This window comes from Tachypleus tridentatus, chromosome 12, assembly GCF_004210375.1.
Source record: "Tachypleus tridentatus isolate NWPU-2018 chromosome 12, ASM421037v1, whole genome shotgun sequence".
Lineage (NCBI taxonomy): Eukaryota > Metazoa > Arthropoda > Merostomata > Xiphosura > Limulidae > Tachypleus > Tachypleus tridentatus.
This window is the reverse complement of record NC_134836.1, coordinates 93,413,448-93,429,904: the sequence shown is the minus strand read 5'-3', so window position 1 is coordinate 93,429,904 and position 16,457 is coordinate 93,413,448. Positions and strand designations below refer to the sequence as shown.

The following is a 16,457-nucleotide window of genomic DNA, read 5'->3' as shown; positions in this document are numbered from 1 at the left end:
GCCGTCATGTGGCACAGGTCTCATTGCTGAATGCAGATAAGGGTATTCAATTGACTTCTTGTTTTTGGCAGAGAAACCAGACACAATAGTCAAACAGAAGTAACAGTCCATCACATGGTCTTTCTGTTCTCGCCATATCATCGGGACAGCAAATGGCATTGTCTTTCAAGTGCCTCTGAGCCAAGCTCTCAGGCGGACAGCACATGTCGCATAACAAATGTGAGGTGCCCATTCCTGGTCTTAATCACCAATTTTATAGCTGAAATACAGATAATATGCTTTCTTCACAAGAGCAGTCATCGAGCATCTTTGATGAACAAGCGTATACTCGCCACAAATATAGCAGAATGTATTGTGGCTGTTACGACCTTGACGAGACATGTTGACCGACACCAATCATCCTGTAAAACATCTATAACATCTAACTTACTTGTTACAGTGCTACTGAGGCAATACTATATTCTGAAACAATACGTACACACTATAAGGTCTATGTTAATCCAATGAGCAGCATCTGTGTATGCAAGCCACTTTTATAGCCTGCTGAGACAGTGTCAAGCTGGCTCTGGCCTGCCCAGGCATGTCTGGACTGCATACTTCCACAGAACAGCTTCCATCTTGACCTGATTTCATGCCTGGACATGCCCAGACTGCACAAAACATTGTTCATAGGTCTCTTACAGAGACAAACATTTTTGGACACAAATATAAGAAAAAATGACAAAGCTGAAGATTTTGATGAAACGGTACATGATGGGCAAATTTGGATGTGATTTTCGTGATCAGCAGCCAAAAATCTATAAGGAACACCCAACAGTGTTCAAGAAGCAAAAACTTTGTTGTGCAGTGATATGAGTAGTTTATTGCATTTTAATCTAATTTATTTCAATCTTTGTTAAACTGCTGCTACTTACATATAAGGTCCTGATGTATAAACAAAATATTTTTGCTTTGATCATCAAAACAAAAGTTCATCTAATAAAATTACAAATTATTTTGTTCAATTATTGCCAGATGCCTTCCTTTTCTTTTAAATAAACTCTCAAGTTAAATGTACACCAAGACTTTTTAATATATTTTTATTATCTTATGGTCCCACTTTTTAAGTTGAAAAAATTAAGCAGGAGTTAAACTACTCTAAAATGTGTACATCAAATTGAATTTTTGCAAGAAGCTTAAAATATCAAGTGTAAAAATGGCTTAGAGCTGAGAAATTAAGATTGTGTTCATTCATTTGTTTGTTTTCTTGTATTACAGCATTCTTTCATAAAGTTATTTTAAATTGAATTTATTCTCATTTGAATTTGTAATTTATTGATCTCTATTTGAAACTTTTTTGATATTACAAGTATTGAATTTTTTCGTACTTGTTGTGTGTTGTTGTTATTATAATACAGTATATTTGGTATTTCAGCTTTGTTATTAAACTGATGAAAAACCTGATTATGGTAACATTTTTGTGACTGTTACAACATACATGTTATTTACTGGAATTCCTTGTCTTAGTGCACTCAAGCAGATGAATGATTTTTAAGGGTTTTTTGTATTGACATAGACATGGGAGAATCCTTATGAAGTTGATACATCAACAGGCTGTAAAGGAGACAATGACCCAATTGATGTTTGTGAAATTGGTTACAAAGTAAGTTTCTACAGTACTGTACAAATAATATTTAAGTAACTAAATGCAGTACATCAGGACTTAATATCTTCAAATAATTAGTTTAATTGCAAACATTGACTTATTTTTTAAGAATAATTGTAAACAAGGGACATGTATATATAGAACTTAAATTATGTAATTTAATTATATGAAATACACTTCAAGTTTTATAGAATAATTTAAATCGTCTTGACTGCCCAATGATTACTTGACAGCTCAGTTAGTTTTTCTTTTTTTTTTTCCTTCATATATTTTTTTCCTCTTTTATGTTTGAATATGCATATTAAAACATATGTTTACCTTTCATGAAATTGGGTTGTGTGATTGAAACTCATTACGAAAAATGTTTGACCTTTTGGGCATGGAGAAATTATAATATGCAACTCAGTTGCATTTATTTGTAAGAGGAACGACCCAGTTCTTAGTGGTAGATGGTATTGACTATTTGCCTTCTCTGTAATCATTTGCTTCGTAATTAGAGATGGGTAGTGCAAATAGCATTTGAATAGCTTTGGGAGAAAACGAAGAAAATAAACTTTCATGAAGTAACCTACATCAGTCAAAGTTAGATAAACTGTGCATCAAAGTAGAATTTTGCCATGTATTAATTTGGATATGAAACCAGGTATAAAAAAAAGTAAACATTTAAGATAATGAATTATGAGATTATTCATCCTCAAGTTCTTCCATGCTATCTATCAAACTATTTGGACTACCTTCTTGAGTTTTAGCATCCAGGATATATCTTGCTTGTCAGTAATTTCTTAACATATTTCCTTGCATATGTGTTTAATGATTGTAACTCTTAGTCTCTTCAGGAATCTGTTTTTGGATCAGGTTCATATATGAAGTTGCTTAGCTATTATAGAAACTTAAGTAACTGGTTCATTGTTAAGTAACACTATTACTAATGACAAGGACTTGCATCCCCCACTGGTTTAGCAGTAAGTCTTTGAATTTACACGCATATACGGACTTGCAACTTCTCTATTCTTACTGAAGCTGTATATCTGTAAAAACTAAAAAAAAACGAACTTTATTTTCATACATTTTGAATTAATAAAGTTTGTCTACGATTCCAATTTAATATATTAGCCTAACTAGAAAGACAAAATAGTGTATAAAATAGTTGTGTGTGTGTATATATTTAATACTAATGTTATATCCATTTATCTGTCAGCCCATTTTAATCACTAAGTACTCATAAATTAAAAAAATCCTCAAGTTCTTCCAAAATAATTATATTATTTACTGCTTGGAAATAGTTTCAGGACTTAACACACAAGTTTCTGAAACCTTTATTTTTTAAAAGTGGAATTTTTTTAATAAGACTGAGAAAATTCAGATTCATCAGACCAACTTGAATTTCATTAACATTTAATGTCTTGTGCTTTGTAATGAATGTCTTATATAGTCTTTGTTAATACCCAAAGACAACTTGTATATTTCTGAAGTTTCAATAATTTCTTTATTGTAAATAGAAGATGCCTGTTATCTTTGTGCTTTATTAACACTTTCATGATGGGTCACAGATCAAAGGCCATGCTATCATGTTTATTGTCTTGCATTCAAAATTTTATTGAACTACTATTTTATAAATTTATGTTAATATGTTTGGTATCAAATTGTAGATTATAATTCTGTCTGTTGTTATGTTTGTGAGTTAACCTCTCAATTTAAGAGTAAATATTAAAAGAACAAACCTAACTATAGACTTTTACGAGTCACATGACATGTTGAATGCAGCATTGTTTAAAATTAAATATTTGCAATGTCAAAATACTAAGTTTCTAGTTTTTGTATGAATTATGAACTTAATTTAACAATATTGACAAGCTAGAATATAAAATAAGAACCTTGTCTTTTTATTTTGCAGAAATATGGTTTGTATATTGAATCAAACATGGTGGCCTCATTCACCAATTTCCATTTTTTGGAAACTGTCCCTTATATACACTGACTTTATGACGTGAACAACAAATCAATAGCTTTGAATGCCCCCTGGTGTTTTCTCAGCCATTTTAATCTGTTAACAGGTTACCACATACTACAAAGGTTAGGTTAGGTTGAATAACAAAAATGTCAAGGAGGTAGGTTGTCTTTAGCCTGCTAGAAGTTTCATGTTTTCTTTGAACCTAAATACAGCTTAGCTACTGAACTTGATAAATTATAGTGGAATTGTATGGTATTTATATAGTACTTTATTATTTTTTGGTTATTATCTTTGAATAATAACCTATATACATATGTATAATAATTGAAATGTGACTTTATATTACAAAATACTAGTTCGTTAAAACACAACCAAGATGGGTCACTATGTAAAGGACAGTTTTGTATTATTGGATATGGTAAGATCAGTGCACATCCACTACATCAATGCAAGTTATGTAATGTTGGCCAGGCACAAGTAAAAGGTTAATATAATAAAAATAAGTATCTATATATAAATATATAATGTTATGAGACTTAAGCTACTTGTACTAAACATTTGTATTTTCATGTTATTGGTGGTCTTTATAGAATGAGAACTAGGGAACTTTTTATTTCTTAAATTTTATTATAGTTACAAATTGACAGATCCTACATAGTTCAGGTAGTAAAAATTAGATAAAATATAAAGTCTTACTAAAAACAAACATTTCAAACGTATTTAGGAGGTTTAAGAGATTATACAAATAATATTTGAGATTTTGGGACAAAAATAGTATTTTGATCATAACAGCAAAATCTCTTCGACTCGGAGTAGTAATGAAACAGACTTAATATTTTCACAAAGAAACCTTTATTAAAAATACTTCACAAAAAATGTGCAAAAAAAAACTTGAAATATTTATTAAAATTCTACCAAATTTTGTTAAGATAACATACTGCATCAAAAGTTATTGTATAAATAAGTAATCTCTGTAGATGTGGTACAAACTCGTGTATATTAAACTGTGTCTATTCCAAAAGGGTTAATGGACAAATACTTGTATTTTTACTGATTGTGTGTTGTACAACAGGTTGCCAGCCTGGGACAAGTTTTACAAATTAAGGTTCTTGGGACCTTGGCACTCATCGATGAAGGTAAGAAATTATCTAGTTTATTTTTGTCTCATTATAAGTGAGAAACATTATCAACAAAGATGCAGCCCTCCAAATAAGTGTACAAAATCTCTTTTTCATTCACACTTGAATGCAAATCTTAAATGCAGATTAAGTTAAGAGTGAAAACATTTATAATGCATGTTATGAAAGTATGTTAAGAAAAAATATTTAGTCACATTTTAGTACAGAGATACCACAGGCTTAATTAATTAAATTAATTCATACTAAACGGAAGGAGGTGAAAAGTTTCATACTTTTTTAATGTTTTTTATCATAAAAATGAATTACTATCTTATCTGACAAAATGCTGAAAAATAAATGAACATTATCCACCATAAGTTGTTTTCTAAAAGGTAGAAGTACTCTATTATAGATAGTTCAGTTTCATTGTCAAAATTGATTAAATGTGTGCAAGAAAAAAGAAATGATAAATTTAAAATTATAAAATTGTGTACAAATGAATAAACTTCTCAAAATACATTTCAGTGAAATGTTCTTTCAGGAAAAACTGACTGGAAAATTATTGCTATAGATATTAATGACCCTTTAGCAGACAAGTTAAATGGTAAGTTAAATCCTTCAGAAGTTGTAGAACAAAAGAATTTTGGACCAAAATTTTGATCCAATTTAAAAAAAAAAAAAAAAAATCATTTTACTGATATGTGTCAGCAGGATTAATTTGCAACTACTGTTATAGGTCTAATTTAAAATTTTTAATTATGAATACCTAATGAATATTATTTTAAAATTTTAAATATTAAAATTACCGTACAACCATTTGTATCATCACAAATAGATAAACAAAAAATTAAATTGTAACTTTATTGGTAAATAAATCTGATCAGAATTTAGTAATTATAATTAGTTTTAAATGAGACCTATAATCATACTGACATTATATCAGTACAATTTTTTTTTATCCATTAAGTGTTAACATGAATAGTAAAAATATTACCTAAACATTAGTTTACTTTCACTCTTTAAGTCTCAGTTATGCATTTTCTAACTGTACATGTTACTATTTAAAATAAATTTTAATATTAAAGTTTTATTTGTTTGTTTTCACAGAAAGCTACAAAAGGGTTATCTGCATTAGCCACCCCTCTTTTAGCAGTATAAGACTAGAGGGAAGGCAGCTAGTCATCACCACACACTGCAAACTTTTGGGATACTCTTTTACCAATAAATAGTGGGATTAATAGTCACATTATAATTCCCCCATGTTTGAAAGGGCAAATGTGTTTGGTGTGAGGGTGGATTCAACCCACAGCTCTCAGATTACAAGCAGCTCCCTGACCACCTGGCGATACTGGACACAATATTAAAGTTATAAAACTACATTAAAATTAACCCTTACCTTAGAAATAAACTAAGAATTAAAACCATTTTACTGTCCTTTATTTTATATGCATTGTGTTTATTTTAATATATCAACTTGCCAGTAATACAATGCTCATAAAATATATATATATATATGAAATAGTGCCAAAGGGCTCAACCTCTAGTCTGCTCATTTACTTTGACTCTAATGGAACATAATGTTTTTTGTTTAGCTTTACAAACTTGAAATGATGTTTTTTTGGAACTTTATCAATAAGCTTCATGTACAGTAAGTCTGAATATATTTTCGTATAAATAAATATTAGCAGACTAAGAAATTTAAATTTGAATGACACTGGTCTAGCACAAGGGTGGGCAAAAAACTATTCCTAGGTTTGAAACTCCACAAATTTTGGTAAGTTGTCGTGGGCTTTATGTTTCTACTATATTAGTTAAATTACCTCAATGTTAATTACGTAAAGACCCCATTATATTCCTTCCATAGTTATTAAGAAGATTTGTGGGCAGGACAGAAATGTTAGACCATCCAGATTAGGCCCAGCCCTGGTTTAGCATCTTTTACCATAAAGTGGAAGAATTAGTACAAGTCACAAAAGATGTTACATAGTAGTCCTCCTAACAAATGGTATTTAAGAAACATTATTATGAGAGAATTTATGGTTAGGGTATTCTAAAATGATATATATTTATTAAAATACAGATGTAATTGTTTCTGTTTATTTATGAAAAATTGAACCAGAGTTGCTTGGAAAAAAAGTAATATTTGATATTCATTATTTCAAACAAATTCAAAGTATATTAAAATTAAGTAATTTTGTATTTCTAACTACAGACGTTGAAGATGTTGACAAACACATGCCTGGGTTTTTACAGGTAAGCAATCTTGTAACTGCAAGTTAACCTTTATATTACAAGTCAACTTGTTGAGGTTTTATTCTAAGTTCCTAAGCTTTTGTTAAGCTGTGTGTCACATGCCTGCTAATATCATTTGTCAATGCTATTTGAACCCATTATTTTTTGTGTTATAGGACACTGAATAAATCAAAACTAAATTATATGCTTTTCTATATACCACTAAACATTTTTTGGGTTATGGGTTTATATATTTTTTTCTCAGAATGTGTATCGGCCTGGCATGGGCAAGCGCGTAAGGCGTGCGACTCATAATCCGAGGGTCGTGGGTTAGAGCCTGCGTAGCGCTAAACATGCTTGCCCTCCCAGCCGTGGGGGCGTATAATGTGACGGTCAATCTCACTATTCATTGGTAAAAGAGTAGCCCAAGAGTTGGTGATGGGTGGTGATGACTAGCTGCCTTCCCTCTAGTCTTACACTGCTAAATTAGGGACGGCTAGCACAGATAGCCCTCTAGTAGCTTTGTGCGAAATTCCAAACCAAACCAGAATGTGTATGAAACATTTCTTTAAAAGTTGCTTTTCATCATTTTTTTTTTTAATTTTCAATTATGCAAAAGGCTTAAATAAACTTTTTTTCTTTCTTTTTTGTACCACTTCAACATCATAAAACTTTAAGAAATTAGAAAATCTATTAATAATGCTGGATAACAAAAAGCACAAATTGTTTGGGTAATTTGATGCTGCTGATTTTAAAAAATGCAATCAGAATTTGTCACATGTAGATTTTGATTTAGTGCTGATAAAATAGGGGCCCAGTATAATAGATTTATACTCTAAAATTTAGTTTACTTGGACATTTTAATGGATAAAAGGCATACATATTCAATAACTTAAAATAGTGACTGCATTATATTTGGAGTATACTTCCACTGTTTATATATGATATTTGTTCATGATATAACTGTAGTGCATTGCACCAGCTTTGCTTCATTCCTACACTTGCCTGCTGCACCTGGGAATCAAAAACCATTGCATGTCAGTGTGCTAAAACATTTGAAAAATCCCTTGACAGAGCATGAAGGGGACAGAGTTAGATACCTTGTAGTTGGTCACTTCATTTTGCTCCATGCACTGTCAAAAAAGGTTGTTCTTTTTTCATTCATATCATAAATGCGTTATAAGCAAATTTTGAAAAATTTTTAGTTCTTTAAATATAAAATATTTTATATTTTTTTAGGAAATCATTTGAAATGCTGGCTGCTTCCAGTTGAAGTAAAGTCCTAAAGTGCAAAACTCACCCAAACAGTTTGTGCTACATTTGAGGAAGGAAATACAGACACATAAGGTAGAACTAACACTATTTTGGATGTAAAATTGTTGGTCAAGCAAAACACCTCGATGAAAGTTAAGAAAAAACTAAGAAGCAGCAGAGTCGAAACTTCAGTTTAAATAAAAAGATATTCTATATTTATCTGAAGTGTAAAATTTGTTTTGTTTTTTCTTAACTTTTATCAAAGTGTGTGAATTCCTCTAGTATGCACTACAAATTTTGAAAGAGAAGAAAAACATATGGCTTGACACATTAACTAAATTTGGAAAAAAGCAAGTATACCATTTGCAGTTTTCACGATATGACATGAACCCAAAGACAACCTGTTACATTTTGCATGGCTGGTGCTTCTGTATATTTGGGCAAAATTAAACAACATGCTAAGTATCCAGATATTATTTCTCTAATGAAACTAGTTTTCATAGGAATAGTCTTCCAGTGTCAAATCCACAAGTGAATTGGAAAACAGAACAGTTATTGTGCAAAGAAGACTGAATCATTTTCATCTAATAATTCTACTCCAATGGCACCTCAACATTAACTCTCATCTGATCATACAAAAAGAGCTAACTGATTCATGACTTGCCTTTATCAAAACAGCATGGGGAACTTACTGTTTCTCATTTACAGCAGTGACATTTATTAGCTCTAGAAAAAAACAAAAGGTTTCAGTTCACCAAAATTGGCATCAAAGTTTTGCTTCTCATTACAGCATGCAAAATGCTTTTTTTATATACAGACATTGATGTACTGATGGAAGAACTGATACCTGAAAATCATCATCAAAAATGGAGAACTCATCTGTAGTTAGTCTGTAAAGCTGTACAGCTTTCAGTTTAAACACTAAGTCATCAATTAATGTTTCTTTTGCTGTGAACATGAAAGAAACTTATCCAAACATACAAACTATGCATTCTTAAATGCAATTTACAATGAAAAGGTGGTTATTGAAGAAATATTCCTGATATACAAGAATATTTTGAATCAAACTACCATAACTCAAACTCAAGAGTCTGTAATTTTCAACATGATCTTTAGGACAGGCCGTGACAAATATTGTCAGCCCAAAAACTTGGGAGCCTGGTGTGCATTAGAATTCTGTGTCATCCAGGTCAAGCTTAGCCTTCCCTGTTATTTTTTAGCCATTAAGACAAGAATACAAAATATGTAGTTTGGTTAACTTTATTTGGTTATTGATTGAAAACATTTAAAAAAAAAACACATACAATACACATTGAAATTTCTTAAAGATTTCAGTCAGTTTCAGTTGTCCTTTCTCCAATGCTGCAAGGTGGATATTCATTAACCACAGATACATGCCCAGGTTGTTTTTGGGTGCTGCCCAATTATACATTCTTCTCTTCCCTACAAATGATTGGTATTTTCACTCTGTTTTAACAAAAGCTTTTGTAATAATTTCCAAGCATAGATTTTTGCTAATTTTTGACTTTTCATAGGCATTGATGGGCTATGAATGCACTTTTGTGTCTGTAACAGAAAAAGTGCCAAAATTTAAGTTATTTACACCTATATTAGGATCAAATACTCCTAAAATGAGAATAGATAATCAAAATAGGAAGTATTATAAGTGAAAGTGGAATTGGACTTTAGTAACTCATGAAATTCTGGGTAATCAAATGATTAATTGACCGAAACCTGGGCTCTTATGATTGTGACAACTTTTTCTAATTTTCCTTAATAATGTGATTAGGTAACAGTAAAAAGAGCAAGTTAAAACAAGAAAATATGTTAAATTGATTTAGATTAAACAATGGACTAACTAGTGGCATACACTTGTCCCTTGATTATCTGCAATTTTTTGCTTTCCTCAAACCAGCATGGAAGATCAATGTACCAATGTATATTTACTTTCACTGCAAGTGAGAGCATGCTAACAATCATGAACTGTCAACAGTCACTTAATAGTATTGCCATAACTAACTGCCTTTTGATCTCATCTGAGTTCAAACATGCTCACTGATTGGTTGACTTGAGTGAAAGAAGAAAAAGGTTAATAACATTGTACAATGGCAGAGTTTGTTCCTGAAAAAAAACAAAGTGGTAAAATCACTATTACAATCTTAGAAAAAGGTTAAATTTATGACTCAAGTAATGTGAAAATAGATCCCAATTTCCAAGAGTTCAGAACTTTTCTAGGTTTGAGTTCTGATAAGCAGAGCCCTATACACAAATATAATAAGAGAAAATACCCAGGATTTGTCTAGGCCTCCTTGTAGAATCAGCATCATTAAATTACTCTGAAATGGTTGCATTGTTTTTAGTATTTATATTTTTTATTTTTTTTTTTGCCAAGTGTAATCGTTCATCACCTTATGGTTTTATTTATAATGTGCTTGTGTAATACTATTCTTTTATATTTCTTTGCTTATAAATTAAAAAACTTTATTGTTTTTGTTCATGAACATTTGTTCATTTTATTCTTTAAATTTCTTATGTTGAAATTTTGCTTGTTAAAATTTATGTTTATCCCAATAACATTGATTCTGTTGTATTTTCGTACAAAATTGAGGAAAAATAAGTTTCCCTTCTTAATTACTTTAACAAGTAGAAGTAAGGATAAATTGGAGGCTACTTTCAATTGAAAAACACTTTCAATAATGTCCCCACATCACACATCATAATCTGTGTTGTATTAAATAAAAAAAAAGCTATTTTTTATTATTATATGGATTGGATTTTCAAATTATGATAGAGTACCTGTTATGACCTTTCACATTTGAATTCAAAATTATTTTTTTTCCTTCACAAGCATTTCATATTGTTCAATATAAACATGTTATAGATACTGAAAAACTAATATAAATTTTCAACCTCTTATGTAATACAGATATCATTGTGTGTTCAATCCTCACTGACATGGCTCTTCCCATAGGTGTTTTTTTGTTGTTGTTTTGTTTAAATAAATGTCTGTAAGTCTTCTTAGCATTACTGTTGGGCGTGTACATAACCACTAAAAAGAAGAAACTGTTCACTGCATAAACCACCTAAGTATGTGTTTTGTAGAATGGTGAAAGGTGATAATTTTCCATCGCAGCTTGATGTGTTTGCACTGAAGAAGGTGCTTCAAGAAGTAATAAATTTTCAACCTCTTTATAGGTTGATTAAAAACCCCAGGTAAATTAGTTTCTGTACAATGTAATATAGTGAGTGATATTTTTATTCCCCACTTTGTTTTTTAACTTTTCACGATGTTGATTTCATCACGTTTAATGTCAAGTTATAGAAAACAGTTTTAATGGAAAGAAATTAGCAATATTAGGTCCTAGAGGTTATGTTGCCAACAAATGAAATTGTAAGATGAAATATGTATATTCTTTCTGTAATAGAGTTAAATTAGCTTGTTTGCAGTGTGAATGTGTATATTTTCTCAATATGTTTTTCTGTATTCTAGGCAATGCATGATTGGTTCAAAGTTTACAAGACTCCAGATGGAAAGCTATTAAATCAATATGCTTTTAATGGAAAATCAAAGAATAAGGTTAGATGAAATGTTGATATACACGAAAAAAATTATATTGAAAAACCTGAAGAAATGGGTTAGTAAGTGTATAAAGCTTTGTAGCTATACCTAATTAGTGTATTAACTGTTTCAGAGCAAGCATACAGAACTTGTAGAAGTTTCTTCAACACTGTTGAAACCATTTTTTCTTCCCTTTAATTCTCATAAGTACATTTAAAACTTATAAAATGTTTTGTTTTATGGCACTTATGTGAATTGAAACACTTTTATCAGTTTCTTTCCAATATTTACAAATTATCCAAAAAACGTTACTGTAACGTAATTTTGTTAACAGGAAATTATCAAGCAATAATTGTATGAAGATAGTGTATTTAAGCAGCTACTATCCTTTGTTTGTTTTGAATTTCGCACAAAGCTAGACGAGGGCTATCCACATCTACCACCCTTTCAGGAAAGTTTTAAAAAACTGAATATTAAGAAGATACAGTATTGTTTAAAAATGGTTGTTTTAAAAAAATATCTATGCATTAAAAAAAATTGAACTTTTGTAGAATTGCACTAAAATTCTAATATATATTTGCAGTTTTAGTACATTTTGCTATTAGTTGCTACAAGATTTGTGAATTGTGTAAATATGAAAATCAACATAAAATTGTTAATTCACTGTTACTTTAAGTTAAACATTTTATTAACTGCTTTTACCAGTATAATATTAAACACTAGTGTATTTAATTTTAACACAACAAATAACTCAAATATTATCAGTTTAATTTTCTGTGATATTAATATTTGATAATTATTATAATGTTTATAAGAAAAGTTATTTTTTTTTCTCCATTTTTTTTTAAATCAGGAATTTGCTGAAAAAGTGATAGCAGAAGCTTATCACTACTGGCAAGATTTGATTCAGAACAAAGTAGACAAAGGAAGATTATCATGGTATGGAAATGTGAATTTCTGTAACTTTACTATGCATGTGTATACAAAATGCATGGAAATGGTTGTAATGTTTTGAACTGTAACTTATTGTATTGATAAACAAAGCACAGAATTCCCAAGGTAACTTCTTTTTTGTTTCACATCTTCTGAATATTAAGTATTATGATCTTTGCTTTGGGTGAGTTATACTATGTATTTCAATAAACCTGACATGAAAACTAGCTTACAATTCAAGTTTTTATATGATCTAAATTTTAAGTTTGTAATTTCAGTAAGAAACATTTAAAACATTCTCTGTTTTTTTGCATAGTATTAGGTGCAAGAACTCTAATTTCTTGGTTTTGGAATCTTCTAACATGGAAAATACTGCTACATTTTCCAAAAAAATTATAAATATAAACTTAATTACAACAATCTGAAACTGGCTCCTCCTGAATTTTCTGAGGTTTGATTACATTTGTCAAACCTGGTAGATATTCAAGATTTATATACTAATCAATGTTACATGATTGATGGACATGATTATAACCAGTAGGAAAAGCATATTCTTTTCTATATAAAGCTTAACACACTGCCATGGTTTCTTTGGGTAGGAATATTATATTCCTACTTCAACTATTTATTAAAACTTTATTGAAATGTTTATAGCTTACTTATAAAACCTGATAGATTACTTTAGTTTTAGGACATTCATTTGTAGTAACTGATTTTGTGTGTGTTTTTTGAATGTCAAAAATTTGTGAAACTCGGAAATGTGCAGAAGAACAGCTGTGATTTTCACTAAAGTGCAAATGAGGTATAATGCACAATGAGTGCTACAAATTATTGTTTTGTGTGTGTGTGTGTGTGTGTGTATTTCTTCCTACATGTTTTTAAACAAACAATGTTTATAGAACTTGAACTTGTACTTGAAAAACCTTTTTGAAAAATTATTTTTTCTTTTTAACTTTGTTTTTGTAGTTTAATAGCAGCTTGTGTTAGATTAAGTACAGGTGTGTCTACAGAAGAAATATTTATATATAAATTTTGCTTTACTACTACTTTTTATCATAAAATAGTATGCAATGGAGATAACATTTATAGATTTTCTTTTAATAGTTCAACTGTATGTCTAAATGATAGTCCCTACAAAATCAATATTGAAGAGGCTGAAAACTTTATTAAACAAAGCCATGAATCAGGACCTGCAATGCCATATAATCAAACTGGTAAGCACATGTTAAGAATTTCCTTTAATTTGTCTTCTTACCAAAGTATCAACCTTTGCTTCCACCAAAACCATTTATGCATTTGAAAAATAACTTAATTACATTTTAATTATCGTAGGTCATGTACCAAAATTTACTTATGTAAGAGAGAAAGAAAAAATCAAACACAAAAACTGTTGACAGGTTATTTACTTATACTGATAATTGAAAATATTATTTGTAGCTTTTATAATTTTGTATTTTATGAATTAAATTACATTGTTACTTTCAAAGTAAGTACTGTAAAGGACATGAAATATGTTATCTAGATTACAAGCCAAAAATGACTTGTCATTTTCCAAAACTCAGTAATTTTTCAAAATTAGTTAATATGTGGAAAAGAAATCAGATAAACTGTGAAATGTTGCACTAGCATTTTGAATACAGTGCAACTGTGTCCAATTTGGTAATTTTTCTATGAAAAAAAAAGTATAACAAAGAACTGAGGAACCTTGTAGAGTTTTCTATCAGTACAGGTGTATGAAACAATACTAATTAAAGATGGCATCTGTTAGTGACATTGTAGAACAGTCTTGTTACAAAACTGAAATAATATTGGAAATCTTTGTTCTAACTCACCATCAAGATTTGTATAACATATAAAGGTGGAGGTAGTTAAAGTTACATAGTTTATATTTTGAAAGTTTATTTTTTAATGAAAAACAAGTTATCCTTTGCTTTTGTAAATATCATAATTTTCTTAAGTACCTGGACATAGAAACTTGAAATATTAAGCATAGTATCTTTTACATTCAAATCTTTGTGAAAAATGCTGTATAACTAAAAGAAAATAAGAATATGTTTGTGTGATAGTTGATACTGAAGCTCTAATCCTGCTTCTTATGAATCTTCTTTGTTAAAATTTGAATCTTTTAAGTTTTTGACAAGTTTACAACATGAATGTAATAGTGCAATATAAATGAAATATAATTTCCTCTAGTTATAGCTGGTTGAACTATTCATGTACTTTTTTTTCATATTTTTATTTTAATATGATACACATTGTCTGGTAACTAATTTGTGAGCTATAAAAGATATCAAGACTTTTCTGGAAGTATGCATTTAAAAAAATGTCAGTAAGTTGAATTACGAAAATTGAAAATTAATTTTTTGGAACTGACAAATTGATTGAATTGAAATCACTACTATATTTTATGATTTTTCTCTTGTGGATGTCTAAGTTTAGTAGGTTTATAATTATTAAACATACTAGTTCTATAAAATCTCTCTATGTTATGGCATCCTGAAGATTAATTGTATAACTGTTGACATTTTCCAAAACTTGCTTAAAACTATCTTTTAAAGGAATACAGTTGTTTCAGGACAAAAGCTTTAAAATAAGTTATCTTTTTTTTTACCATTAATAAATTAGTAAAGACACTGAAAAGTTTGAATAAGATAAAAGTGCATTAAGGTTTTTGATAAAATAAGATACATTTGATGATAGAGTGAAAAGTTTTATGTATGTTACTTTTTATAGAGACTTTGAAATGCTCTGTTAATTGCATATAATGGGTTATGTGTACGTATAGGCTTATGTCATGCATCTGATGTAGTTATATAAAAATTATTAAACGGGCATAAACCATTGGCTATGTTTCCTGTACAGTGGTGTGTGTGTGTGTGTGTGTGTGTGTGTGTGTGTGTAAAATCTTGACACATACAAAACTATAATACTGCCTTGCAGGTTAAGAAAGTAACAAAGAAAATAACTTCAAAATCCTTTTTTCTTGTTAAACTTGGAAAATAGATGTTTGTTTTTTCTATTTTTCAGTCAACAAATGGCATTTTATCCAGCTGAAGTGAAACCCGCTTCTATATCAAGCTCTACCGTCAAAAGAACGAGTGGATATTCATTCAGAAGCCTCTTATTTTAATAAAGTTTTAATCTTATTACATTGTTGTTATACAGGAATAAAACTGTTCTATATCTATTTAATAACTATCTTTTAGTTCACTGGATATTTGTTGTTTTATAGTCAAAATGAATAAAATATTAGAATTATTGTTACACCATTTTGTTTCACTCGTATAAAAGATTTTTTATAAATATGTATGTTTTTAATTTAACTAGATAAGACAACGTACAAGTAATACTTATGTAGTGTACATCTACCAAGTACTTAGTAAATACTCCTTTACAGTGATTACATAAGAACAGTCTTAAAACATGCACATTCCTGACTTTCTGCATGTATAAATTTAAATAGTTTAGATGACCATTGGCCTCGTTGCCACCTCGTCATGTAACCATCTATTGCACTTTTAACTTTAAAATTGTGCTCCCCAGAGCCAGTTAGTATATACAGTCATGTGAAAAAATTAGGACACCCTATGAAAGCCTGTGTATTTTTGTAACAATACTGAGAGATTAAAGTAATATAACGAAACAAACTGAAGAAAAGACTTTTCAAGATCTTCTGTAAATGTAATTCTACAAAAATGCATATTCTGAGGAAAAGGTTAGGACACTCTCACATTTATTCCCACTTAAAATGGTTCAATTCACACA

General features: G+C 29.7%; 1 protein-coding gene across 2 annotated transcripts in view; it reads left to right on the top strand.

Moving 5' to 3' along the window:
• Positions 1-15,956, top strand: part of LOC143234020 (uncharacterized) — a 29,725-nt gene extending 13,769 nt beyond the window's left edge. Inside the window, exons 4-11 of one of the 2 annotated variants that reach the window (XM_076471024.1) lie at positions 1,556-1,642; positions 4,669-4,732; positions 5,256-5,318; positions 6,927-6,967; positions 11,691-11,777; positions 12,613-12,698; positions 13,797-13,906; positions 15,720-15,956. In XM_076471024.1, coding sequence (XP_076327139.1) covers positions 1,556-1,642; positions 4,669-4,732; positions 5,256-5,318; positions 6,927-6,967; positions 11,691-11,777; positions 12,613-12,698; positions 13,797-13,906; positions 15,720-15,751 — 570 coding nt within the window. In that variant the 3' untranslated portion in view covers positions 15,752-15,956. The remainder of the gene's footprint in view (positions 1-1,555; positions 1,643-4,668; positions 4,733-5,255; positions 5,319-6,926; positions 6,968-11,690; positions 11,778-12,612; positions 12,699-13,796; positions 13,907-15,719) is intronic. The other variant, XM_076471025.1, reaches the window with a different exon arrangement.
• Positions 15,957-16,457: the final 501 nt, after the last annotated feature.